Consider the following 27716-nt stretch of genomic DNA (forward strand, 5'->3'; position numbering starts at 1 on the left):
TCCCCTCCCAGTACAAACCAGTACAAACCAGTATCAAAAGCACCAATTTTTCTCCAGTTTTCCCATTTTTGAGCCTTTTCATGCCCCCAAATCCCCTCCCAGTTCATCCCAGTCCCTCCCAGTTTGATCCCAGTCCCTCCCAGTTTGCTCCCAGTCCCTCCCAGTTCCCTCCCAGTTTATCCCAGTTTGCTCCCAGTCCCTCCCAGTTTGTCCCAGTCCCCTCCCAATATAAACCAGTATCAAAAAATCCCCTTTAATGCCAATTTTTCCTTATTTTTGACCCTTTTAGCACCCCAAAATCCCCCAAATCCCCTCCCAATCCATCCCAGTTTGTCCCAGTTCCCTCCTAGCTCACTCCCAGTCCCCTCCCAGTATAAACCAGTACAAACCAGTATAAACCAGTCCCTTCCTAGTATGAAACCAGTATGAACCAGTATCAAAATCAATATTTTTTCTCCATTTTTCCCATTTTTGAGCCTTTTAGAGCCCCAAAATCAACTCAAATCCCCTCCCAGTCCATCCCAGTTCGCTCCCAGACCCCTCCCAGTATAAACCAGTACAAACCAGTCTCACCCTGGGTCTCTTCTGGGCCAGGAACGTCAGCGTGGCCAAGGCCCGAACCCTCACGGTGTCACCCCTGCATTCGTCCTTGGCCACCTGAGGGGGGCAAATCCCACCTGAACATTCCCAAAAATCCTCCAGGGGAAGGGCAGGGATTCCCAAAATCTGGGAATTCCTCCCAGAATTTGGGAATTCCCCAAAAATTCCAGGAATTTCCTGAAAATTTGGGGAATGGCCCCAAAAATCCCCATTGGGTTTAATGGGGGTAGACCTGGTGTCTGAAATTTCCCATTGGGTTTAATGGGGTAGACCTGGTGTCCAAGAATCCCCATTGACTTTAATGGGGTAGACCTGATGTCCTTAAATCCCCATTGACTTTAATGGGGGTAGACCTGGTGTCCAAAATTGTCCATTGACTTCAATGGGGTAGACCTGGTGTCCAAAACTCCCCATTAGAATGAATGGGGGTAGACCTGGTGTCCTGAAATCCCCACTGACTTTAATGGGGTAGACCTGGTGTCCCTAAATCCCCATTGACTTCAATGGGGTAGACCTGGTGTCCAAAATTCCCTATTAGAATGAATGGGGGTAGACCTGGTGTCCCTGAATTCCCATTGACTTTAATGGGGTAGACCTGGTGTCCTTAAGTCCCCATTGACTTCAATAGGGGTAGACCTGGTGTCCAAAATTTGCCATTGACTTTAATGGGGTAGACCTGGTGTCCAAAACTCCCCATTGACTTTAATGGGGTAGACCTGGTGTCCAAAACTCCCCATTAGAATGAATGGGGGTAGACCTGGTGTCCTGAAATCCCCACTGACTTTAATGGGGTAGACCTGGTGTCCCTAAATCCCCATTGACTTTAATGGGGTAGACCTGGTGTCCCAAATTCCCCATTGACTTTAATGGGGTAGACCTGGTGTCATTAAATCCCCATTGACTTCAATAGGGGTAGACCTGGTGTCTGAAATTCTCCATTGACTTTAATGGGGCAGACCTTGTGTCCCTGAATTCCCATTGACTTCAATGGGGGGTAGACCTGGTATCTGAAATTCCCATTGGTTTCAATGGGGTAGACCTGGTGTCCATAAATCCCCATTGACTTTAATAGGGTAGACCTGGTGTCCTTAAATGCCCATTGACATCAATGGGGTAGACCTGATGTCCCTGAATCCCCACTGACTTTAATGGGGGTAGACCTGGTGTCTGAAATCCCCATTGCCATCAATGGGGTAGACCTGGTGTCCCTGAATTCCCATTGACTTTAATGGGGTAGACCTGGTGTCCCAAATTCCCCATTGGGTTTAATAGGGGTAAACCTGGTGCCTGAAATTTCCCATTGACTTTAATAGGGTAGATCTGGTGTCATTAAATCCCCATTGACTTTAATAGGGTAGACCTGGTGTCTCTAAATTCCCATTTACTATAATGGGGTAGACCTGGTGTCCAAACTTCCCCATTGACTTCAATAGGAGTAGACCTGGTGTCCAAACTTCCCCATTGACTTCAATAGGGATAGACCTGGTGTCTGAAATTCTCCATTGACTTTAATAGGGAGTAGACCTGGTGTCCAAAAATCCCCATTGACTTCAATGGGGTAGACCTGGTGTCCAAAATTCTCCATTGACTTTAATGGGGTAGACCTGGTGTCCCTGAATTCCCCATTGACTTTAATGGGGTAGACCTGGTGTCTTTCAATTCCCATTGACTTTAATGGGGTAGACCTGGTGTCCAAAATCCCCATTGACATCAATGGGGTAGACCTGATGTCCAAAATTCCCCATTGACTTTAATGGGGTAGACCTGATGTCCAAACTTCCCATTGACTTTAATGGGGTAGACCTGGTGTCCAAGTTTCCCCATTGGATTTAATGGGGTAGACCTGGTGTCGTTAAATCCCCATTGGATTCAATGGGGTAGACCTGGTGTCCAAACTTCCCCATTGACTTTAATGGGGGTAGACCTGATGTCCGAAATCTTTTAGGGTTAAAAATCTCAATTTTAGGATAAGAACTCCCAAATTTTGAGCTAAAAAAGGGACATTTTTGGGCTTACCTGGAGGCAGAGCTCCAACATAGGCCTCAGGTGTGGGATCAGGGATTCAGGATTGGTTTCCAGGAATTCATCCAGGACTTCCAGAGCATTGGCCCCACGGTCCTGGAAGGAAATTCCCAAAATTCAGCCCAAAATTTCCCCCCAAATTCATCATTTTAGCCCCAAATTTCCCCTGAATTTTACAATTTCAGTCTCAAATTTCCCTCACACTTCTCCCAAATTCCCCCAGATTTCTCCTTCAAAGTTTTCCCCAAATTCCTCCAGAATTTCCCCAAATTTCAACTCCTGATTTTCCCCAAAATTCCCAATTCCACCTCAAATTTTTCCCATTTAAACCCAAATTTTCCTCCCTAAATTTGTCCCAAATTCAGGTCAAAATTTCCCCAAATTTTCTTATATTAACCCTAAATATTCCATTAAATTTTCCCAAAGTTCCAAAAACATTTCCCCCCATTTTTTTCCCCATTTCAGTCCTAAATTTCCCCAAAATTTCCCATTTTAGTTCCAAATTTGACTCAAAATTCCCCTAAATTTTCCCCCAAATTTTCTAATTCGAGGTCCAAGTTTCCCCTTGAATTTTCCTAAATTTCAAAAAAAATTCCCCCATTTTTTCCCCATTGCAACCCCAAATTTCAGCCCCAAATTTCCTCAATTTCCCCCCCAATTTATCCAAAATTTTCCGATTTTCCCCCCAAAATTTCCCCATTTTAACCCCAAAATTTCATCCCAAAATTTCCCAATTTTAACCCCAAATTTGTCCCAAATCCCTCCAAAATTCTCCCAAATTTCAGCCCCAGATTTCCCCAAATTCCCCCAATTTTTCTACAATTTCAGCCCCAAATTTTTCCTCCAATTTTAGCCCAAATTTCCCCTAAATTTGCCTCTAAATTTTCCCATTTCAGCCCCAAAATTTCCCAAATTCTCCCCCAAAATTACCCCAAATTTTCTCATTTTAGCCCCAAATTTCCCCTTAAATTTTCCCAAATTTGTCCGAAATTTCTCCCAGATTTCCCCCAAAATTTCTCCTTTTTAGTTCAAAATTTTCCCTAATTTTTTTCCTATTTCAGCCCCAAATTTTTCCCAAATTCCTCTCAAAATTTCCCCTAAAATTAAAAAAATTTTATTCATTTTAGACCCAAATTTTGCCCAAATTACCCCAAATTCCCCCTTAAATTTCCCCAAAAATTTCCCAATTTTAGCCCCAAATTTCCCATTTTTTTCTCCAATTTTAGCCCAAATTTCCCCCCAAATTCTCCCCATAATTTCCTTTTAAATTTTCCAAAATTTCCCCAAAATTTCCAGAAAAAATTCCTCATTTTGACCTAAATTTTCCCCCATTTTAGCCCCAAATTCCTGAATTTTTTTCTCCAATTTTAGCCCAAATTTCCCCAAAAATTCCAGAAAAAATTCCTCATTTTAACCTCAATTTCCCCCATTTTAGCCCCAAATTTCCAAATTTTTTCTCCAATTTTAGCCCAAATTTCCCCAAAAATTTCAGAAAAAATTCCTCATTTTAGCCTCAATTTTCCCCCATTTTAGCCCCAAATTTCCACATTTTTTCTCCAATTTTAGCCCAAATTTCCCCCCAATTTCTCCCCAAAATTTCCAAAAAAATTCGGAAAAAATTCCTCATTTTAGCCTCAATTTTCCCCCATTTTATCCCCAAATTTTCCCCCAAAATTCCAAATTTTCCCCAATTTTTTCCATTTTAGCCCAAATTTATCAATTTTAGCCCCAAAAATTCCCCAAAATTCCCAAATTTGCCCAAAATTCCCCATTTTTACCTCATCCAGGCTCAGCAGCTCCTCCAGCGCCGCCAGGACCTCGGGCACCAGAGAGCGAAGCAAATTCTGAGGGAAAAAATCCAAATTTTGGGTCAGAAAAGCCAAATTTTCCCCCAAAATCCCTAAATTTTGCCCCAAAACCAGCAAAATTTGAGTAAAAATGCCAAGTTTTGGTCCAAAAAATTCAAATTTTTACCCCAAAATTCCAATTTTCGCCCCAAAATCTCAACCTTTGAATCAGAAAAATCTGAATTTTAACTAAAAAACCCAAAATTTTCACTCCAAAAATTTGAATTTTGCCGAAAAAATCAAAAATTTTGACCCAAAAATTCAGAATTTTGCCCCAAAACAAGAAAAATTTGGTTAAAAAATCCCCAATTTTTTCTCAGAAAATCCAAATTTTGAATCAAGAATCCCTGAAATTTTGGGCCAAAAATCCAAAATTTAGGCTTAAAAATCTCAACTTTTGCCACCAAACCCATAAATTTCACCCTAAAAACGCCAAATTTTTCCTCAAAAATCCAGAATTTTGCCCCAAAACCAGAAAAATTTGGTTAAAAAACCCCAAATTTTTCCTCAGAAAATCCAATTTTAGGGTAAAAAACCATGAATTTTGGGTAAAAAACCCTGAATTTGGGGTCAAACATCCCCAAATATTGGGCTGAAAAATCTCAATTTTCGCCCCCAAACCCCCAAATTTCACCTTAAAACCACCAAATTTTTTCTCAAAAATCCAGAATTTTGCCCCAAAATCCCCAATTTTTCCCCCAAAATCCCAATTTTGCCCCAAAATGCCCGAAATTCCCCATTTCTCACGGTTTTTTTGTGTCCCAGGACAGGCAGGAGCTCCCTCAGGGCCCTCAGGGCGGCTCCGACACTTCCGGGGTCTCTGAGGGCCCCGAGCCCCGCCCGGATCAGGGACAGGAGGGCGGGGCCTCGAGGGGAGAGGGCGGGGCCAGCCACGGCCAAGGCCACGCCCACAACGCTCAGCGCTCCCTGAAGGACAGAAACAAAATTAAAAATTTTTGGGGTTTTCTTTAGATTTTGTTGGGTTTTTTTTTTTTCAGAATTATTTTTTTAGAATTTTTGGTGAATTTTAAATGAATTTTTTCTGTATTTTTAGGGGTTTTTTATTATTTTTTGGGGGGATTTTTCTGGGGTGTTTCCCCCCTCCCCGAGGGCAGGGCCTTGAGGGGAGAGGGCGGGGCCAGCCACGGCCAAGGCCACGCCCACAACGCGCAGCGCTCCCTGAAGGACAAAAACAAAATTAAAACAAAATTTTAAATTTTGGGGTTTTTTTTTTTAATTTTTTGGAGGGGGTTTTCAGAATTTTTTTTAGAATTTTTGGTGAATTTTTTATTAATTTTTCCTGTATTTTTAGGGATTTTTTAAATTATTTTTTGGGGGCATTTTTCTGGGGTGTTTCCCCCCCCCTCCCCTCAAAGTTGAAATTCCCCCCCCCAGGAGGGCGGGGCCTCGAGAGGGCGGGGCCTCGCAGGGAGAGGGCGGGGCCAGCCACGGCCAAGGCCACGCCCACAACGCCCAGCGCTCCCTGAAGGACAGAAACAAAATTGCAACAAAATTTAAAATTTTGGGGTTTTCTTTAGATTTTTTTGGGGTTTTTTTCAGAATTATTTTTTTAGAATTTTTGGTGAATTTTTAATGAAGTTTTTCTGTATTTTTAGGGATTTTTTTTATTATTTTTTGGGGGGATTTTTCTGGGGTGTTTCCCCCCCTCGCCTCAAAGTTGAAATTCCCCCCCAGGAGGGCGGGGCCTCGAGGGGAGAGGGCGGGGCCAGCCACGGCCAAGGCCACGCCCACAACGCTCAGCGCTCCCTGAAGGACAGAAAAAAAATTGCAACAAAATTTAAAATTTTTGCGGTTTTTTTTCACAATTTTTTGGGGTTTCTTTTTTAATATTTTGTAGAATTTTTTGTAATTTTTAAATGAATTTTTTTCTGTATTTTTAGGGATGTTTTTTTATTATTTTTTGGGGGGATTTTTCTGGGGTGTTTCCCCCCGTCCCCGAGGGCAGAGCCTCGAGGGGAGAGGGCGGGGCCAGCCACAGCCAAGGCCACGCCCACAACACCCAGCACTCCCTGAAGGACAGAAACAAAATTGCAACAAAATTAAAAATTTTTGGGGTTTTCTTTAGATTTTTTTGGGTTTTTTTTCAGAATTATTTTTTTAGAATTTTGGTGAATTTTTAATGAATTTTTTCTGTATTTTTAGGGATTTTTTATCACTTTTTGGGGGGATTTTTCTGGGGTGTTTCCCCCCCCCTCCCCGAGGGCAGAGCTTTGAGGGGAGAGGGCGGGGCCAGCCACGGCCAAGGCCACGCCCACAACGCCCAGCACTCCCTGAAGGACAGAAAAAAAATTGAAACAAAATTAAAAATTTTTGGGGTTTTCTTTAGATTTTTTTGGGGTTTTTTTCAGAACTATTTTTTTAGAATTTTTGGTGAATTTTAAATGAATTTTTTCTGTATTTTTAGGGGTTTTTTATTATTTTTTGGGGGGATTTTTCTGGGGTGTTTCCCCCCTCCCCGAGGGCAGGGCCTTGAGGGGAGAGGGCGGGGCCAGCCACGGCCAAGGCCACGCCCACAACGCCCAGCACTCCCTGAAGGACAGAAAAAAAATTGAAACAAAATTAAAAATTTTTGGGGGTTTCTTTAGATTTTTTTGGGGTTTTTTTTCAGAATTATTTTTTTAGAATTTTTGGTGAATTTTTAATGAATTTTTTCTGTATTTTTAGGGATTTTTTAATTATTTTTTGGGGGATTTTTTTGCATTTTTTTGAGAATTTTACTGATTTTTCTATGATTTTTTTGTTGATTTTTTGGAATTTTTAAGGATTTTTTGGGATTTTAGAGGGAATTTTTGGGGGATTTTTTCAGAATTTTTTAGGGAACTTTTTAGGGAATTTCTTAATTTTATTTTTGGAACTTTTCTGATTTTTATTTGATTTTTTGGTTGATTTTTTGGCATTTTTATAAGAAAAAATTAGGATTTTTGGGGGAAATTTTAAAGGATTTTTCAGAGGTTTTTTGAGGGAATTTTTCTGATGTTTATTTGATTTTTTGGATTTTATTTTTGAGATTTTTTAAGGATTTTCTTACAAATTTTTTAAGAATATTTCTGGGAGAATTTTTCTGATTTTTTTAGAGAATTTTTGCAAAAATTTTGGAGAATTTTTTTGGGATTTTTTTCAATTTTCTGGACAATTTGGGGGAATTTTCAGGGCAATTTCAGGAGGGATTTTTGGGGTTTTTTTCCGAATTTTTTTAAGAATTTTTGGTGAATTTTTTATTCATTTTTTTCTGTATTTTCAGGGATTTTTTATTATTTTTTGAGGGATTTTTCTGCTTTTTATTGCATTTTTCCGTCGGGTTTTAAGGGAATTTTTTGGATTTTTTAGGGGATTTTTATGGGATTTTTATGAGGTGTTTTGAATTTTTTCCAGCGTTTTTTTTTTGGTTTTTTACTTTTTGGGTAATTTGGAGAATTTTACAGGAATTTTGAATAATTTTGGGGATTTTAATGGGGATTTTTGGGCTAATTTTTAGGATTTTTTTGAGACAATTTCGTGATTTTTTTTCAAAATTTTTTGGGGATTTTTAAGATATTTTTGGGAATTTTTTAATCTTGGGGTGTTCAGGGATTTTTTTGTGATTTTTTGAGGAATTTTGCAGGAAATTTTTGGGATTTTTTTTTATTTTGGGGAATTTTTTGGGCAATTTTTTGAAAATTTTTGGGGAAATATTTTTGGGAATTTTGGGATTTTTTGGGGATTTTTTTGAGAACATTTTACCAGCATTTTCCAGATAATATTCCAAATTTTGGGAGGATTTTTTTCAAAACTTTTTAGGATTTTAAAACAATTTTTTGAGAGGGATTTTAAAGCAATTTTTGAATTTTTTTTACCATTTTTGTGGGTTTTTTTTCGGATTTTTGCCATTTTTTAAAGGATTTTTTCCCTTTTTTTTCCCTCATTTTTTTGGGCTTTTAAAAAATTTTAATATTTTCCTAAATTCCCCAATTTTTGGGCTTCTCACCTCCATTTTCTGGGGGTCTCTCGCCGCCTCCTGGATCCATTTTTCCAACGGTTCCCAGAATTTGGGGCCCCCCAGGAGCAGCAGCCTCGCCCCGAGCTGCCCCAGGGCCCCTCTGCTGCAAGAACTGGGCAGAAAAACCCCAAAATTCCCAAAAAATCCCAAAACTCCCCCAAAATCCTAAAATTTGGCTTAAAAAATCCCATTTTTAAGCCAAAAAATCCCATTTTTTAGCAAAAAAATCCCATTTTTAAGCCAAAAAAATCCCATTTTTTAGCAAAAAAAATCCCATTTTTTTCACCAAAATTGGCTTTTTTCAGTGAAAAATTCAGATTTTTTTTGGAGAAATTTATCATTTTCAGCCCAAAAATTCTTTTTTTCCCAAATTTCTCATTTTTCCCCAAATTCCCAATTTTCATCCACAAAATGCCCATTTTCCCCATGTGCCCCCTTTTTGACCCAAAATTCCCAATTTTAATTCTCCAAATTCTCCAAATTCCCAAACTTTTGGATGAGATTCCCAATTTTTAGTAAAAAATCCCCTTTTTTATTCAAAAAATTCCAAATTTTTCCCCCAAATTCCCCCTTTTTGTCCCAAAATTCCGATTTGAACCCTAAAATTCCCCCCAAAAATAAACTCCCAATAAAATTAATTCCCAAATTCCCAAAATCCCCAAAATTTGGGATAAAAAATATTCAATTTTTTAAGAAAAAAAATCAGATTTTTTTCACAAAAATCAGCTTTGTTTTAGTCAAAAAATTCCCTTTTTTGGGGGTTATTTTTTTCATTTTCTGTCCAAAAATTCTTTTTTTCCCCCAAATTTTTGGTTTTAATCCAGAATTTCTGATTTTGACCCCAAAATTCCCCATTTTTTCCCAAAAATCCCAATTTTCACCACCAAAATTCTCTTATTTTTCCCAAAATTCCAAATTTTCTCCCCATAATCCCCATTTTCCCATTTCAAAATTCTATTTTTTCCCCAAAATTTCCAGTTTTTTCCCCAAAAATTCCCATTTTACCCCCAAAATTCCACATTTTAAGCCAAAACCTCCCATTTTCCCAAAATTCTGAATTTTCCCCCAAAATTCCCAATTTTCATTGAACAATCCCACAGTTTTCACCCCAAAATTCCCTTTTTTATTCAAAAATCCAAATTTTTTGTCTAAAATTTTAATTTCTATAACATAAATTCACATTTTTTGTGTAAAAATCCAAATTTTTGTCCAAAAACTCATATTTCTCAAAAATTCTAAATTTTTTCCCAAAAATTCCCAATTTTCATTGAGAAATCCTAAATTTTTCACCAAATTTCACCTTTTCCCCAGAAATCCCAAATTTTTGGCCAAAATCTCAATTTTTCCTAAAATTCCCAAATTTTCCTCCCCAAATTCTCCTTTTTTACCACAAAAATTCCGATTTTCAATTAAAATTCCCAATTTTTTTCCCAAAAATTCCCATTTTCCCTCAAAAATTCCCAGTTTCTTGGTGAAAACCTCTCATTTTTCCCAATATTCCCAAAAATCCCCAAAAAAATCCCATTTTTAAGTAAAAAATCCCCATTTTCCCCCCCAAAATCAAAATTTTTTCCCCCAATTTTCAATTTTCCCCCAATTTTTTCCCCAGTCCCTCCCTTCTCCCCATTTCTCCCCCAATACCGCAAAAAATTTTCCAAATTTTGGGAAAATTTGGGGAAATTTTGGGGATTTTTCTGGAATTTTCCACTCACTCCGTCTCTCGCTCCAAGGCCTCGACCACGACATGCGGAAGCCTGAAGGGGGCGGAGTCAGAGTTAGCCACGCCCCTTATTACCATATATGTCAAACCACACCTCTTTAGCACCATTTATGGTCAGGCCACGCCCCCACAAGCAAAACTTTGCTTATTTTAAGCCCCTCCCCTTTATTTATTGATTAAGCCACTCCCACGCATTAATTAATCAAGCCACGCCCATTTTAAGCCCCGCCCACTCACTAAATAGCCCCTTTAATTAAGCATCACCATCTCTAATAAATAGAGGCTAAGCCACGCCCCTTTTCTGAAGCCACGCCTCCACATTGATTCTAATTGGGCACAAGCCACGCCTCTGTTAAAGCTAATAGCCACTAAGCCACGCCCCCTCACATTGATTTTAATGGGGCTGAAGCTCCACCCTCTTTCCCTAAACCACGCCCCTTCCATTGATCATACTTGAGCTGGAGCTCCGCCCTATTTTCTCTAAGCCACGCCCCTCACATTAACTCCAATTGCACCTAAGCCACGCCCCCGCTATTGATTTTAATGGAGCTGAAGCTCCGCCTATTTTTCCTAAGCCACCCCCCTCCCATAGAATTAAATGGCTCCTAAGCCACGCCCCCTCCCATTGAGTTCAATAGGGCTAAAACTCCGCCCATTTTTTTCTAAGCCACGCCCATCCTATTAACTCCAATGGCTACTAAGCCACGCCCCCTCCTATTGAGTTCAATAGGGCTTAAATCCCTCCCATTTTACCCAAGCCACGCCCCCTCCCGTTGATCCCAATGGGGCCCAGGCTCCGCCCACCTGTCAATCAACTCCTGGGGGAGTTTCCTGAGGCGCCTCCTGAGCAGAACAGCCGCCAACTGTCGGATCTGGGAGCCCCAAAAAGGCCCAAATTCACCCCAAAATTCACCCCAAAATCCACCAGATTCACCTGGGAACCCGCAAATCCACCTGGGAGCCCCAAAATGGCCCAAATTCCCCCCAAAATCCACTCAGGATCCCCAAAATTTGTCACAAAATCCCCCAAATTTCCCCCCAAAATCCACTCAAGATCCCCCAAATTCACCCCAAAACCCAAAAATTCCTCACAGATTTTCTCCCAAATCCCAAAATTCCCCCCAAATCCCGCCCTCAGTCTCAAGATTCCTCCCACATCCCTAAATTTTCCCCAAAACTTTCCTAAGAATCCCAAGTTTTTCCTAAAAAAGCCCCAAATTCCTGCCCAAAACCTCCGAATTCCCTACAAAAATCCCCAAATTTCCCCAAAAATGTTCCAAATTGTCCAAAATTCTCTGCCAAAATCCCCAAATTCCATCCAGAATCCAAAAAATCCCCCCAATATTCCCCAAATTCCCCCGAATTTTTTGCCCAAAACTTCAAAGTTTCCCCTCAAAATTCCCCCAAATTTCCCCCCAAGATCCTCCAAAACCCCAAAATTCCTCCCAAATTTTCCTCCAAAAACCCCAAATTCACCAGAAAATTCCCCAAATTCTCCACATAATCCCCCCAAACCCCCCGAATTTTTCCCCAAAATCCCCAAATTTTCCCCAAAAATCCCAAATTCCCGCCAATTTCCCCCCCTCAGACCTGCGGCCTCCCCGCCCCCCTCAGCAGCTCCGCGAGGCCTTCGGGCCCCTCCGGCTCCTCCAGCGCCTCCCGCAGCCGCTCCGTGGCCTGGAAAAAAACCCCAAAATTCAGCAAAACCACCAAAAATCCACAAATTCACCCAAATTTGCGGAAATCTGGAGAAATTCGAGGCACCTGGCGGATCCCGGCGCTGTCGGGCTCCAGGAGATCCGTCAGGATCTGCTCCAATGCGGGCGCCGCCATTTTGGAAAAGGAGGGGGCGGCCATTTTGAAACAATGAGTAAACCGGAAGCGGGGGCGGAGCGCCGCCGGAAGTCTTCTGCTCTAGCCGTCCTGGAGGACTTCTCTATGGTTTTAAAGGGGTGGTAAGGGCTGGGGACCGTTCTTAAAGGGGCGATGGTGGAAAAAGGCGATTTTGGGGTTTAAAAGTGACAATATTGGACAAAAGTTGGGCGGTTTGCGGATAAAAATTGAGAATTTGGGGTCAGAAATTGGAATTTGGGGGTTAAAAGGGGAGAAAAGGGGAAGAAAAAATGTTGGATATAAAAGACTGGGATTTTGGGGTTCAAAGTAATTTTTTGAGGAAAAAACGAGGATAAAGAGTGAAAATTGTGAGTTAATAAAGAGTGAATTGAGAGTTTTGGGGTATATGTTGAAATTTTGAAGCTGAAACAGTTAAATGTGGGCTGAAAAGTTTGCTTTGGAATCATAATGTTGATTTTGGGTCCAAAAGTGGTGATTTTGGTTATTTCCTGGCCACAAAATTGGATTTTGGGGGTGAAACCTCAGATTCTGAGGTGAAAAATGAAAATTTGAGAAGTAAAAAAGCCCAATTTGTGATTTTTAGAGTGAAAATTATGACTTTGAAGTTAAGAGATGATAATTTGGGGCTAAAATTTGAAATTTTAGGCAAAATTGGGGATTTTTGTAAGGCTCTTAAAAGGGCAATACCATCGGTGGGGCTCATATAACCCTTAAAGTGGCAACACCCTTAAAAGGGCAATGCCACCTTAAAAGAGCAATGTTGTCTAAAAGTGGGGACCACTGCAAATTTTAAACAAGAAATTACATCACTGACACACCTATGACGTCACAAACACGCTGCTGACGTCATCAGCGAACCTTTATTAAATAATAACGGATCCATGAACAGGAAATGACCTCAGGGATAGGGGAAATGCGAGTGGGCATGGCTTAAAGGGAAAGGGGGTGTGATCTAAACTTTGCCACGCCCCCTCAGAGCCTGGCCACGCCCCCTCGAAGGGCCAGCACAAGATGGAGGACGGAGCCCCCCTGGATTTTGTAGTCGGCCGCCGTCTTCTCATCGTTCCTGGGGGAGGAGTCAGAAAGACCACACCCACTTAGGCCACACCCAATTTGAGACACGCCCCGCTGTGACATCACACCAACTTAGGTCCCGCCCCCAATGCTCCACCCACCCAATTAAACCCCAAAATTTCCCATTTTTAATTTCAATTCCCTCATTTTTAACCCCTTTAGGCCTCTCCCACTTAAGCCCTGCCCTCACCCACCATTTTAACCAAATTTCCTCATTTTAACCCAAATTTTCCCATTTTTAAGCCCTTAAAGCTCTTCCCCCTTTAGGCCCCTCTCTTTCTAGCCCCACCCCCAGCCACCATTCTAACTTTATTGCTGCGATTTTAACCCAAATTTCTCCATTTTAACCACAATTTCCTTATTTTTACCGCAGGTCTCCCAAATTAAACCCCGCCCCTTTTCCCTATGACCACGCCCCTCCCTTTAAGCCCTGCCCAGCCGTGACCACGCCCCTCTTTAAGCCCCGCCTACATCTGCTTGCCGCTGTAGATCAGCCGCTGCTGCTGAGGGGGGATCCCCTCCTTCTCCTCCACTCGCTCTTTGATCCGCTCCACCTGCGCCACAAAAAAAAAACCACATCTGGGCACATCTGGGGAACACCTGGGGCACACCCGAGCACATCTAGGAACATTTGGGGAGATTTTGGGCAACTTTGGGCATATCTGGAGGTTTTGGAGGTATAAAAATATGGGCGCCGCCATTTTGGGTCATAGAGATGGGGAAGTGTGGCGGAGCGCCGCCGGAAGTGGGCGCCGCTAAAGGGCGGGCTGGCAGCGTTGGAGGACTCGTCTATGGTTTTAAAAGGGCGATGGAGGGTGGGGACCGCGTTAAAGGGGTGATGGCGGGGGGAGGGATTGGGAGGGACTGGGAGGGAACTGGGAGGGACTGGGAGGGAACTGGGAGGGACTGGACCATACTGGGATGAACTGGGACCTTCCTGGGGAATACTGGGAGGGACTGGGAAAGGGATTGAACCATACTGGGAGGGACTGGGAAGGACTGGGATGAACTGGGAGGGGATTGGGGGTTACTGGTTTATACGGGGATGGGGTTTGGGGGCACTGGGAGGGAACTGGGCCATACTGGTTAATACTGGGGGGGTCACTGGTTTGAAATGGGAGGGACTGAGAGAGGACTGGGTCATACTGGGAGTTACTGGGAGAGGATTTGGGGTTACTGAGATGGACTGGGAAGGAACCGGGAGGGACTGGGAGGGAACTGGGAGGTTCCTGAGGGTTACTGGGAGGGACTGGGACCACTTTGGGTCATACTGGGAGGAACTGGGAGGGAACTGGGATGAACTGGGGGGCAGTGGGACCTTACTGGGAGGCACTGGGAGGAACTGGGAGGGAACTGGGCCAAATTAGGAGTTACTGGGAGTGGATTTGTGGTTATTGGAATGAACTGGGAGAGACTGGGATGGACTGGGAGGCGACTGGGCAGGACTGGTTATTACTGGGAGGGACTGGGAGAGACTGGGAAGGACTTGGAGAGAACTGGGCCATACTGGGAGGGACTGGGAGGCCATTGGGTCATACTGGGATGAACTGGGAGGCACTAGGAAGGAACTGGACCATACTGGGATGAACTGGGAGGGGACTGGGCCATACTGGGATGAACTGGAACTTAGTGGGCCATTCTAGGACGCCCCTCCCCCTTACTGGGACCAACCTGGGAGCCCCCCGGGGCTTCCCCCCACCCTTAACCCGCTCCTTACCGACCCCTAATGGTCCATACTGGTTTATACTGGTCCAAACTGGGAGCTCACCTTGTCCGTGGGCTCGATGTCGATCTCGATCTCCTTGCCCGTCAGCGTCTGTAGGGGGCGCCATGTTCCCACAATGCACCGCGCGCCCTCCCCTCACGCTCCCCCTCCCGCCAAAAACCGCCCCAAAATCCGCGAATTTCACCCCAAATCCCCTCCGCGCCTCCCCTCCCCGCTCGCTAAAGGCGGGAAATGCTAAACTTTGCCCGAAATCCGCGGATTTCACCCCAAAAATACCTTGACTTTGATGAGCATCGTGGCGGCTGCGGCGCCTTCGGAGCCGCCGAGCGGAAGCGGAAGCGAAGCCCCGCCCGCAATACCCGGAGTGCCAAAATCTAAAATGGCGGCCGAAGCGCTTCCGGTTTTTCAGCCAATCACAACGCTCTGCCCGCCCCTTGCCAGCAGTAAAAATGGCGGCAGTTGTAGTTCTCGGACTGCTTTTGGACACTGAACGCGCTTCATTGGTTAAATGCGCTGTCAATCAACGGCGTTACAGCCCGCCTTGACTAGGCTGTTCCATTTTGATTCGCCGGGGGGGAAATCGCAAAAAAGCCTCTTTTAACCCCAAATTTTGCCGGTGAAACGCTCAGTGACGTCACACCAGGCGTCCTAACTTTCCTCGCTCTGCTCGGCTGCCAAAATCCTCCCAAAATCACCCCAAAAACCTCATTGGCTGCTTCAGCCTCCCCCTTATTATAATGGACTGCCCCACTCACGGTAGGGGGAGAAGCGAAGGGGGCGGAGCCTACGGCGACGTGGGCGGGGCTTTCTCCTGAATTAATGAATTTTTAAACATTAATTAGGAGCCTAATTAGCAAAAAATTAAGAGGTGGGACTTGTGGGCGTGGCTACTTACATGGGCGTGGTTTTCTTAGGTGGAAGTGGGTGCAGCAAAGGCGCTGTGGGCGGAGTTTATGGCAAGTTAATGATCTAATTTGCATTTTGCCCATCCCACCCCCTTTAAGTCCCGCCTACCTGGGTGGGCGTGGCGAACCTCAGCAAAATACCGCTGCAGGCGAGGGAGGGGGCGTGTCTTACAGCCCGGAGGGGCGTGGCTTCTACAGAGCTGGTCCAGCTGTGCCATATAAGGTAAGAGAGGCGGGGCTTAAGAAAAGAGGGCGGGGCTGGGGAGGATGAGAGGCTTTGGGTCAATTTTGGGGGAATTGTGAGGGTTTTGGGCAATTTTGGTAAATTTTGGATTCTTTTCATTATTTTGGGGTGAATTTTTTGGTGAATTTCATGAATTTGTTCGATTTTGGTCAAATTTTTGTTGAATTTTGTTAAATTTTTCCTCATTTTTGGTGGTTTTTTGTCACTTTTCTTAATTTCAGTTGATTTTTCTTAATTTTGGCTAAATTTTCTGCCACTTATGGTAATTTTGGCTGATCTTTGTTAATTTCGGATGAATTTTAGAAAATTTTGGTTAAATTTGGATGAGTTTTGGATGATTTTCATTTATTTTGGGCGAATTTTATGTCTTAATATAATTTAATACAAAATAAACAATTTTGGTTATTTTTATTAATTTAAGGTGAGCTGTAGCTGAATTTTGGTTGAATTTTCACTAATTGAATAATATTAAAATGATTAAATAATATTAAAATAATTAAATAATTTTGAAAGAAATAGTTAAATAATAATGGAATAATACTAAAATAATATTAAAGTCATTAAATAATATTGAAAGAAATAATTCAATAATAACTGAATAATATGAAAATAATTGAATAACATAAAAATAATTAAATAATATTAAAATCGTTAAATAATTTTGAAATAAATACTTTAATAATAATGGAATAATATTAAAATAATATTAAAATAATTAAACAGTATTGAAAGAAATAAATAATAATTGAAAATTATGAAAATAATTGAATAATATAAAAATAATTGAATAATATAAAAATAATTAAATAATATTAAAATAGTTAAATAATTTTGAAATAAATACTTTAATAATAATGGAATAATATTAAAATAATAAATAAATAATTAAATAATATTAAAATAAATAATTAAATAATAATTGAATAATATTAAACTAATTGAATAATATAAAAAGAATTAAAATAATTTAATTTTCACTAATTGAACTTTCAATAATTTTGGTAAATTTTGCATCATTTTCCCTTATTTTTTATTGATTCTTCCTAATTGTGGACGAATTTTCTGCAATTTCTGTTAATTCGGGGTCATTCCCATTCATTTTCCCCCATCCCCATTCATTTCCCTCACCCATTCCCATATAAGGCAAAAGGGGCGTGGTTTCCCATTAAGCCCCGCCCCTTTCCTCACCTGAGGCAGGTCGGGGGGGGGCAGGGCGCTCTCCAGGCGGAACAAAAATTCCAGGAAAAGGTTCCCGAGGGAACGGCGGAACCGCGCACCGTACTCCTAATGGGGAAACTGGGATGGACTGGTTTGGACTGGGAGGGGGTTTGGGGTCACTGGTTTGGACTGGGATGAACTGGGAGGGAACTGGGAGGGAACTGGGAGGGACTGGGAGGGGATTTGGGGTCACTGGTTTATACTGGGATGGGGTTTCAGGTCACTGGGAGGGAACTGGGAGGGGATTCGGGGTTACTGGTTTATACTGGGAGGGACTGGGAGATCACTGGGTATACTGGGAGTGAACTGGGAGGGACTGGGAGGGGATTTGGGGTTACTGGTTTATACTGGGATGGGGTTTGAGGGTACTGGGATGAACTGGGAGAGGATTTGGGGTTACTGGTTTGTACTGGGATGGAGTTTGAGGGTACTGGGAGGGACTGGTTTGTACTGGGAGGGGGTTTCGGGTTACTGGTTTGTACTGGGATGAACTGGGAGGGAACTGGGAGGGACTGGGAGGGGAGTTGGGGTTACTGGTTTATACTGGGATGGGGTTTGAGGGTACTGGGAGGGACTGGGAGGGAACTGGGAGGGGATTTGGGGTTACTGGGATGGAACTGGGCCATACTGGTTTATACTGGGAGGGATTGGGAGATCACTGGGCTATACTGGGAGTGAACTGGGAGGGATTGGGAGTGGATTTGGGGTTACTGGTTTATACTGGGAGGGCTAAGGGGTAGAATTACTGGCCCATACTGGTTTATACTGGTCTCACCTGCAGGAAGGCCTCCAGGCCCCGCCCACTTCCCAGAATTCCCAGCACCTGCTCCCGGAAGTGCTCCTCGGCCACGCCCACCAGGGGCCGGCCCTGCAGCGTCTGAGGGAGGGCAAGGCCTGAGTCAGACCACGCCCCTTTTAACCATATATGGGTGTGGGGCTGGGAGAGGCCACGCCCCCTTTGGCCTTATATGGGTGCGGGTAGGGAGGGGGTGAGGCTGGGAGTGGCCACGCCCCTTTTAACCATATATGGGTGTGGGGCTAGGAGTGGCCACGCCCCTCTGGGAGGGGTTAGAGGGGGCTCAGAGCTCCCAGTTTAAACCAGTTTGGTCCCAGTTCATCCCAGTTTGGCTCCAGAGCCCTCCCAGTTCATCCCAGTGCCCTCCCAGTAGGGCCCAGCTCCCTCCCAGTTTGATCCCAGTTCATCCCAGTATGGTCCCAGTCTGTCCCAGTTCATCCCAGTATAAACCAGTAACCCCGAATCCCCTCCCAGTTCCCTCCCAGTTTGATCCCAGTCCCCCCCAGTTCATCCCAGTCCCTCCCAGTTTGATCCCAGTTCATCCCAGTATAAACCAGTAACCCCAAATCCCCTCCCAGTTCCCTCCCAGTTTGATCCCAGTTCATCCCAGTCTGTCCCAGTTCATCCCAGTATAAACCAGTAACCCCGAATCCCCTCCCAGTTCCCTCCCAGTTTGATCCCAGTTCATCCCAGTATGGTCCCAGTCCGTCCCAGTTCATCCCAGTATAAACCAGTAACCCCAAATCCCCTCCCAGTTCCCTCCCAGTTCCCTCCCACTCTCACCCCGAGGGCGTGGCCGTCCTCTGGCCCCGCCCCCTCCGGGAAGAGCCAATCCAGCGCGTCCAGCACGGCGGGGGAGGGGCCAAGCTCCCGCAGCAATGACGTCACTACCTGGGGGGGAGGGGGGAGGGAGCCAGGGTGGGGGAGGGACTTGGGGGGAGTGGCCTGGAGCTTCCATGCCCATAAAAGGGCAGGGGTGGGGTTTAAAGGGGTGGGCGTGGCTTAGAGACAAGAGGGGCCCTTAAAAGGAGAGTGGGTGGGGGTTTGCTGGGAGGGCGTGGTCTATACACCAGTGGGCGTGGCTTAGACAAAAAGGGCGTGGTTTAAGTACATAATAGGCTACAATGGGCAGTGTTTAGCGGGGTGGGCGTGGCCTAACCACTCTAATAGCTATGATGGGCGTGGTTTAGATGGGCGGGCGTGGCTTTCCATCAAGTGGGTGTGGCCTAAAGTAATTTATAACCACAATGGGCAAGGTGTGGTCCACCACGGGGTGGGCGTGGTCTGTGGGTGAGTGGGCGTGGCTTAGCAAGAAGTGGGCGTGGCCTACCTGAGCCTTGAGCCCCAGCGTGAGCCCCGCCCGGTGCCGGGGCCGCAGCAGCGCTGGGGCCCCGCCCCCCACGGCCTCCAGCAGCGCCAGGAGCCGCCCCCAGCCACGCCCATCCAGGCCACGCCCACCGGGACCGCGCCCTGACAGGCCACGCCCCCTCAGAGCCCACCAGGCCCCAGCCAGGGCCAAACGCAGGGAGGGGGAGGGGCTGGGGGGGAGAACAGAGGGGGGAGTGAGAGACCAGTATGGACCAGTATGGACCAGTATGGACCAGTATGGACCAGTATGGACCAGTATGGACCAGGACGGCCCTTCCAGTCCATCCCAGTTCAGCCCAGTATGGCCCAGTCCCCTTCCAGTCCATCCCAGTTCAGTCCCAGTTTATCCCAGTATGGCCAGAGCTCGTCCCAGTTCCTCCCAGTTAAGACCAGTATGGCCCCAGTTCATCCCAGTGAGTTCCCAGTTCATCCCAGTATGGCCCAGTTCCTTCCCAGTCCATCCCAGTGAGTTCCCAGTTCACCCCAGTTTGGCCCAGTGAGCTCCCAGTTCATTCCCAGTTCCCTCCCAGTCCCTCCCAGTTCATCCCAGTATCACCCAGTTCATCCCAGTTCCCTCCCAGTCCCTCCCAGTTCATCCCAGTTCCCTCCCAGTCCCTCCCAGTATCCCCCAGTTCCCTCCCAGTTCATCCCAGTATCCCGCAGTTCCCCCCCATTTCCTCCCAGTCCATCCCAGTTTCCCTCCCAGTTTGCTCCCAGTCCCTCCCAGTTTAATCCCAGTCCCTCCCAGTCCGCCCCCCCTCACCTGACGTCACTCCCGCCCATCCCCAGCCGTTTTCCCGCGCGCTCTCTCTCTGACGTCACTTCCGTTCCGGCCCCGCCGCTCTCCCGGCCGCTCTCGGCTCCCTCCGGTAATGGCGGCGGCGGCGACACGGGCGGCGCGCGCGGAGTGACGTCATCTCCCCGCGCCGCGCCCGCTCCCCATTGGCCGCCGCTTCCTCCAATCCCCAGCGGGTCCCCCCAGAGAACGCCCCGCCCATTAAATGACGTCACTCGTGGTGCTTTTGAACTGCGCTTTATTAAAGGGCGGGAAAGTGACGTCAGCGCGGCGCGGTGACGCCATGGGGAGAAGGTGGGGAGGGACTGGGGCTCCCAGTACGGACCAGTATGGACCAGTGACCCCTCCCAGTGCTCCCAGTATGGACCAGTATGGACCAGTGACCCCTTCCAGTGAATCCCAGTGCTCCCAGTATGGACCAGTATGGATCAATGACCCCTCCCAGTGCTCCCAGTATGGTCCGAAATGGCTCCCAGTGCTCCCAGTATGGACCAGTATGAACCAGTGACCACTCCCAGTGCTCCCAGTATGAACCAGCATGGACCAGTATGAACGAGTGACCCCTCCCAGTGCTCCCAGTATGAACCAATATGGACCAAAGATCCCTCCCAGTGCTCCCAGTACGGCTCCCAGTATAAACCAGTAACCCCAAACCCCCTCCCAGTGCTCCCAGTATTATCCAGCATGGACCAGTATGAACCAGTGACCACCCCCAGTGCTCCCAGTACGGCTCCCAGTACAAACCAGTAACCCCAAACCCCTTCCCAGCGCTCCCAGTATGAACCAATACGGACCAGTATGAACCAGTGACCCCTCCCAGCGCTCCCAGTACAAACCAGTAACCCCAAACCCCCTCCCAGCGCTCCCAGTCTCGCCCCCTTCACCCCCCCGTGCTTCCTCCCGGCCTCCCCCTCCTCCTCCTCCTCCTCCTCCCGCCACTCCCAGCATTCCCAGTCAGGTTCCCAGTGCTCCCAGTATCCCCAGTATCCCCAGCAGCCACGTTGAACTGGACGCTGCCCGTCAAGGGGGGCAGGGCTGCGCTTTCCAGCGTGGCCGCCAGGCGGCGCTGTCCGGCCCGAAGCGGCGTCACTGATTGGCTGAGCCGGAGCGTCTGCCCCGCCCCCACCGACCTGCGCGGGGACCGACCAGGATCAACCAGTAAGAACCAGTATGGATCAAACAGGCTCCCAGTTTGAGGTAAACTGGTCCCAGTTCATCCCAGTGATGCCCCCAGTGTAAACCAATATGGACCAGTACAAACCAGTAACCCCAAACCCCCTTTTAACCCTTTTTTTACCCATTTTTTACCCTTTTTTACCCATTTTTTACCCATTTTTACCCATTTTTTGTCCTTTTCCCCCATTTCTCCCCTCCCAGTCCCTCCCAGTATAAACCAGTAACCCCAAATCCCCTTTTAACCCTTTCTTAACCCTTTTTCACCCATTTTTTTTACCCATTTTTTACCCATCTTTTACGAATTTTTACCCATTTTTGGTCCTTTTTTCACAATTTTTCCCCATTTCTCCCCTCCCAGTCCCTCCCAGTATAAACCAGTAACCCTAATTCCAAATTTAACCCCTTTAAAACCCTTTCTTAACCCTTTTTTGCCCATTTTTTCCCTATTTTGCCCATTTTTAACCATTTTTCACCCTTTTCTCCCCATTTCCCTCCTCCCAGTCCCTCCCAGTATAAACCAGTAACCCAAATCGAAATTTAGCCCTTTCTTAACCCTTTCTTACCCAATTTTGTCCATTTTTCACCAATTTTTTACCCATTTTTTGTCCATTTTCTCCCCATTTCCCTCCTCCCAGTCCCTCCCAGTCCAAACCAGTAACCTTAATTCCAAATGTAACCCTTTTTTAACCCTATTTTTACCCATTTTTCGTCCTTTTTCTGTCTTTTTTTACCCAATTTTCATCCTTTTTTCACCCATTTTTCACCATTTTCCCCCATTTCCCCCCTCCCAGTATAAACCAGTCCATCCCAGTCTCACCCCAGTGACACCGGTTTGGGACAGGAGATCCCGGCGCCCTCCATCCTCAGCGAGGCTCCGGTCAGCGGCTCCGGTAGAGGGTTCTGGAAAACCACCTGCACAGGCACCTCCTGGCCCACCACGGCCGGGCCCAGCAGCTGGGGGAGACCCAAAATCCCCATTTTTCACCCCAAAAAAATCCCGGGTTTTTTAACCCAAAAAATCCCCATTTTTCACCACTTTTTATTCCCATTAAAGTCAATGGGGATTTAGGGACATCAGGTCTACCCCCATTGAAGTCAATGGGGATTTTTGGACACCAGGTCTACCCCATTAAAGTCAATGGGGAGTGACGGACATCAGGTCTACCCCCATTGAAGTCAATGGGGATTTTTGGACATCAGGTCTACCCCCATTGAAGTCAATGGGGAATTTTGGACACCAGGTCTACCCTATTAAATCCAATGGTGATTGATGGACACCAGGTCTACCCCATTAACACCAATGGAGATTTCATCCTCTTCCCCCTCTCCTGAACAAAAAAAAACCCCAAAACCTTCCCCAAACCCCACATTTTTGGGGTCACCCCGAATATTTCTCAGGGTTTTTTCGTTACCGTCAGGGTGAGCTCGGGCGTGTGCAGCCGCACCAGCAGCTCCTTGGCCAGCACCTGCCCCGTCTCCTGCACGGCCGCCGCCACCGTCAGCTTCAGCGCGTCCTGGTCACCCACGTGGGGCTGGTACTCGGAGTAACTCACGGTCATTGTCACCGTGTCCTCTGTTTGGGGACATTGGGGACATTGGGGACATTGGTGACCCACGTGGGGCTGGTATTTGGTGTAGGTCACCATCATTGTCACCGTGTCCTCTGTTTGGGGACATTGGTGACACTGGTGACCAACGTGGGGCTGGTATTTGGTGTAGGTCACCATCATTGTCACCGTGTCCTCTGTTCAGGGACATTGGGGACATTGGGGACACACGTGGGGCTGGTACTGGGTGTGGCTCACTGTCATTGTCACCGTGTCCTCTGTTTGGGGACATTGGGGACATTGGGGACACTGGTGACCCACGTGGGGCTGGGATTTGGTGGAGCTCACGGTCATTGTCACCGTGTCCTCTGTTTGGGGACATTGGGGACACTGGGGACACTGGTGACCCACGTGGGGCTGGGATCTGGAGTAGCTCACGGTCATTGTCACCGTGTCCTCTGTTTGGGGACATTGGGGACACTGGGGACATTGGGGACACTGGGGACATTGGGGACACTGGGGACCCACGTGGGGCTGGGATTTGGTGTGGCTCACGGTCATTGTCACCGTGTCCTCTGTTTGGGGACATTGGGGACACCGCCAGGGAGGTCAGGGACACCCTAAAGGACACTGGGGACACTCAAAGGGACATCAGGGACACCCCCAGGGGACATTGGGGACACCCCAGTATCAAACCAGTACCAAACCAGTATCAAATATAGAATTTAACCCCCATTTTTCACCCTTTTCCCTGACCCAAAACCGCCCCAAACCGCCCCAAAACCCCCTCCCAGTCCAAACCAGTATAAACCAGTCCCCTCCCATTCTAAACCAGTAGAAACCAGTACCAAACCAGTATCAAATAACGAATTTAACACTGATTTTCCCCCTTTTGGTAACCCAAAACCCCCCAAATACCCACCAAAACCCCCTCCCAGTCCCTCCCAGTATAAACCAGTATGAAACCAGTATGAAACCAGTACAAACCAGTAACCCCAAATCCCTTTTCCCCCATTTTTAACCCCTTTCTTCCCCATTTTTTCCCCGTTTTTGGTCGTTTTTTCACCGTTTTTCCCCCATTTCTCCCCTCCCAGTCCCTCCCAGTATAAACCAGCGGCTCACCCTGCGCCGGCGGCAGCGTCCGGCGGTGCTGCTCCTGCCGGAAGGCGGCCCCGGCCACGCCCGTGTAGCGCACGGCGCAGAGGGAGAAGCGCAGCCGCAGCGTCCGAGGCTCCGCCCCCTGGTTCTTGACCACTGCCCGAAGGTCCAGCTCGGCTCCGGCCACGGCCGGGCCGGAGCCGACGGTCAGGGTGACCTCTCCGGCCGAGGTCGGGCCGCGCTGGCGAGGGCGGGAGCCGTGCGAGGTGGCGGCGTTGACGGCGCGGCGCTCCTCCTCCGAGCCTGGCGGGAATGGTCATTGGTCATTGGTGGGGTCATTGGTTGAGGGTTGGGTCAAGGGTTGGGTCATTGGTCTTTGGTCATTGGCCATTGGTTGGGTCATTGGTCAATGGTCATTGGTCAAGGGGTCAAGGGGTCAAGGGTTGGGTCATTGGTCAATGGTCATTGGTCAAGGGGTCAAGGGTTGGGTCATTGGTTATTGGTTGGGTCAACGGTCATTGGTCATCGGTTGGGTCATTGGGTCAACGATTGGGTCAAGGAGTCAAGGGTTGGGTCATTGGTTATTGCTTGGGTCATTGATCATTGGTCAAGGGGTCAAGGTTTGGGTCAATGGTCATTGGTTGGGTCATTGGTCATTGGTTTTGTCATTGGGTCAAGGGTTGGGTCAAGGGATTGTTGGTTGGGTCATTGGTCATTGGTCATGGGTTGGGTCATTGGTCTTTGGCCATTGGTCATTGGTCATTGGTTGGGTCATTGGTCATTGGTCATTGGGTCAAGGGGTCACGGGTTGGGTCATTCGTCATCAGTTTGGTCATTGGGTCAAGGATTGGGTCAAGGGGTAAAGGGTTGGGTCATTGGTTGGGTCATTGGGTCAAGGGTTGGGTCATTGGGTCAAGGGTTGGGTCAAGGGGTCATTGGTTGGGTCATTGGTCATTGGTCAAGGGGTCAAGGGTGTCAAGGGTTGGGTCATTGGTCAATGGTTATTGGTCATTGGTCAAGGGGTCAAGGGCTGGGTCATCGGTTGGGTCAATGGGTCAAGGGTTGGGTCAAGGGATCGTTGGTTGTGTCATTGGTCATTGGTCAAGGGGTCAAGGGTTGGGTCATTGGTCATTGGTTTGGTCATTGGGTCAAGGGTTGGGTCAAGGGATTGTTGTTTGGGTCATTGGTCATTGGTCAAGGGGTCAAGGGTTGGGTCATTGGTTGGGTCAAGGGGTCATTGGTTGAGAGTTGGGTCAAGGGTTGGGTCATTGGTCATTGGTCAAGGGGTCATTGGTCATTGGTTGAGAGTTGGGTCATTGGTTGGGTCATTGGTCAATGGTTGGGTCAATGGTCAAGGGTTCGGTCACTCAGGGGTCAGTGGTCACTCAGTGGTCACCCCACAGTCACTCAGTGGTCACTCAGGGTCATTTTTGGGCCATTTTGGGGCCATTTTTGCCCATTTTTGGTCAGTGGTCACCCATTGGTCACCCATTGGTCACCCATTGGTCACCCAGTGTCCCCCACTGACCCTCGGGGTGCTTGTACTGGTCAGTGATGTCCACTCTGGCGGCCGAGCCGGCGCCCAGGGTGCTGATCCTGCGGTCACTCCGTGGTCACTCAGGGTCATTTTGGGCCATTTTTGGGCCAATTTGGGTCATTTCTGGGCCATTTTGAGCCAGTTTTTTTGGCCATTTTACGTCAGTGGTCACTCAGTGGTCACTCAGTGGTCACTTATGGTCATTTTGGCGCCATTTTTGGGCCATTTCTTGGCCATTTTTAACCATTTTTTTGGCCATTTTGGCTCAGTGGTCAGTGGTCACTCAGGGCCATTTTTGGGTCATTTTGGGCCATTTTGGGCCATTTTTGGGCCATTTTGAGCCGGATTTTTTTGCCCATTTTTGCTCATTGGTCACCCATTGGTCACTCAGTGGTCACTCCTTGGTCACTCAGCGTCATTTTTGGGCCATTTTGGGGCCGTTTTTTGGCCATTTTGGGTCACTTTTGGGCCATTTTGGCTCAGTGCTCAGTGGTCACTCAGGGCCATTTTTGGGTCATTTTGGGCCATTTTTGGGTCATTTTGGGTCATTTTTCGGCCATTTTGAGCCGGATTTTTTTGCCCATTTTTGGTCAGTGGTCACCCATTGGTCACCCAGTGGTCACTCAGTGGTCACTCAGTGGTCACCCAGGGTCATTTTTGGGCCATTTTGGGGCCGTTTTTTGGCCATTTTGGGTCACTTTATGGCCATTTTGGCTCAGTGCTCAGTGGTCACTCAGGGCCATTTTTGGGTCATTTTGGGCCATTTTGGGTCATTTTTGGGCCATTTTGAGCCGGGTTTTTTGACCATTTTTGGTCAGTGGTCACCCATTGGTCACTCAGTGGTCCCTCAGTGGTCACTCCTTGGTCACTCAGCGTCATTTTTGGGCCATTTTGGGGCCGTTTTTTGGCCATTTTGGGTCATTTTTGAGCCATTTTGGGTCAGTGCTCAGTGGCCACTCAGGGTCATTTTTGGGTCATTTTGGGCCATTTTGGGTCATTTTTGGGCCATTTTGAGCCAGATTTTTTGGCCATTTTTGATCATTGGTCACTCAGTGGTCACTCAGGGCCATTTTGGGGCCATTTTTTGGCCATTTGGGGTCAGTGCTCAGTGGTCACTCAGGGTCTTTTTGGGCCATTTTTGGGCCATTTTGGGTCATTTTTGGGCCATTTTGAGCCGGAATTTTTGGCCATTTTTGGTCATTGGTCCCTCAGTGGTCACTCAGTGGTCACTCAGTGGTCACTCAGCGTCATTTTTGGGCCATTTTGGAGCCATTTTGGGGCCGTTTTTTGGCCATGTTGGGTAAGTGGTCAGTGGCCACTCAGGGTCTTTTTTGGGCCATTTTGGATCATTTTTGGGCCATTTTGAGCCGGATTTTTTTGCCCATTTTTGCTCATTGGTCACCCATTGGTCACTCAGTGGTCACTCCTTGGTCACTCAGCGTCATTTTTGGGCCATTTTGGGGCCTTTTTTTGGCCATTTGGGGTCACTTTTGGGCCATTTTGTCTCAGTGCTCAGTGGTCACTCAGGGCCATTTTTGGGTCATTTTGGGCCATTTTGAGCCACTTTTGAGCCGGATTTTTTTGCCCATTTTTGGTCAGTGGTCACCCATTGGTCACCCAGTGGTCACTCAGTGGTCACTCCTTGGTCACTCAGCGTCATTTTTGGGCCATTTTGGGGCCGTTTTTTGGCCACTTTGGGCCATTTTTGAGCCATTTTGGGTCAGTGCTCAGTGGTCACTCAGGGCCTTTTTTGGGTCATTTTGGGTCATTTTTGGGCCATTTTGAGCTGGATTTTTTTGCCCATTTTTGGTCAGTGGTCACCCAGTGGTCACTCAGTGGTCACTCAGTGGTCACTCAGCGTCATTTTGGGCCATTTTGGGGCCATTTTGGGGCCGTTTTTTGGCCATTTTGTCTCAGTGCTCAGTGGTCACTCAGGGCCATTTTTGGGTCATTTTGGGCCATTTTGGGTCATTTTTGGGCCATTTTGAGCCGGATTTTTTTGCCCATTTTTGGTCAGTGGTCCCTCAGTGGTCCCTCAGTGGTCACTCAGTGGTCACTCAGCGTCATTTCTGGGCCATTTTGGGGCCGTTTTTTGGCCATTTTGGGCCATATTTGAGCCATTTTGGGTCAGTGCTCAGTGGTCACTCAGGGTCATTTTTGGGCCAATTTGGGCCATTTTTGGGCCATTTTA

The 27716-nt window shown here is 46.9% G+C and overlaps 3 protein-coding genes and 1 long non-coding RNA gene across 4 annotated transcripts in view; all 4 read right to left on the reverse strand.

Annotated features, from left to right (window-relative positions):
• The window catches only part of IPO4 (importin 4), a 51141-nt gene extending 38744 nt beyond the window's left edge, over positions 1 to 12397 (reverse strand). The window contains exons 1-9 of the mRNA XM_071420550.1: positions 11951 to 12397; positions 11777 to 11863; positions 10991 to 11058; positions 10179 to 10220; positions 8455 to 8578; positions 5217 to 5396; positions 4401 to 4466; positions 2617 to 2718; positions 574 to 657 (exon numbers count right to left, since the gene is read on the reverse strand). Coding sequence (XP_071276651.1) covers positions 574 to 657; positions 2617 to 2718; positions 4401 to 4466; positions 5217 to 5396; positions 8455 to 8578; positions 10179 to 10220; positions 10991 to 11058; positions 11777 to 11863; positions 11951 to 12043 — 846 coding nt within the window. The 5' untranslated portion in view covers positions 12044 to 12397. The remainder of the gene's footprint in view (positions 1 to 573; positions 658 to 2616; positions 2719 to 4400; positions 4467 to 5216; positions 5397 to 8454; positions 8579 to 10178; positions 10221 to 10990; positions 11059 to 11776; positions 11864 to 11950) is intronic.
• Positions 12398 to 12881: 484 nt separating this feature from the next.
• Positions 12882 to 15274, reverse strand: NEDD8 (NEDD8 ubiquitin like modifier). The gene is made up of 4 exons (XM_071420555.1): positions 15117 to 15274; positions 14883 to 14930; positions 13586 to 13668; positions 12882 to 13106 (listed from the first exon to the last, which is right to left on the reverse strand). The coding sequence occupies exons 1-4, from the start codon at positions 15132 to 15134 to the stop codon at positions 13013 to 13015; spliced, it is 243 nt and encodes an 80-aa protein (XP_071276656.1). The 5' UTR covers positions 15135 to 15274; the 3' UTR covers positions 12882 to 13012.
• A 636-nt stretch (positions 15275 to 15910) lies between these two features.
• LOC139586891 (uncharacterized) lies at positions 15911 to 20335 on the reverse strand. The gene is made up of 3 exons (XR_011678051.1): positions 20135 to 20335; positions 17178 to 17273; positions 15911 to 15954 (listed from the first exon to the last, which is right to left on the reverse strand). It is a non-coding gene; the product is annotated as an uncharacterized lncRNA (long non-coding RNA).
• Positions 20336 to 21047: 712 nt separating this feature from the next.
• Positions 21048 to 27716, reverse strand: part of TGM1 (transglutaminase 1) — a 35812-nt gene continuing 29143 nt past the window's right edge. The window contains exons 11-14 of the mRNA XM_071420549.1: positions 24013 to 24291; positions 22756 to 22916; positions 22161 to 22297; positions 21048 to 21297 (exon numbers count right to left, since the gene is read on the reverse strand). Coding sequence (XP_071276650.1) covers positions 21048 to 21297; positions 22161 to 22297; positions 22756 to 22916; positions 24013 to 24291 — 827 coding nt within the window. The remainder of the gene's footprint in view (positions 21298 to 22160; positions 22298 to 22755; positions 22917 to 24012; positions 24292 to 27716) is intronic.

Source organism: Agelaius tricolor, unplaced genomic scaffold (genome assembly GCF_023055355.1).
Source record: "Agelaius tricolor isolate 1412-34295 unplaced genomic scaffold, bAgeTri1.0.p SCAF_149, whole genome shotgun sequence".
Lineage (NCBI taxonomy): Eukaryota > Metazoa > Chordata > Aves > Passeriformes > Icteridae > Agelaius > Agelaius tricolor.

Coding starts and splice junctions, on each gene's coding strand:
- NEDD8 (XM_071420555.1), bottom strand. Junction 13,669..14,882: donor ACATCGAGCCCACGGACAAG/GTGAGCTCCCAG, acceptor TTTGTGGCGCAG/GTGGAGCGGATCAAAGAGCG. Junction 13,107..13,585: donor ATCTACAGCGGCAAGCAGAT/GTAGGCGGGGCT, acceptor CTCCTCCCCCAG/GAACGATGAGAAGACGGCGG.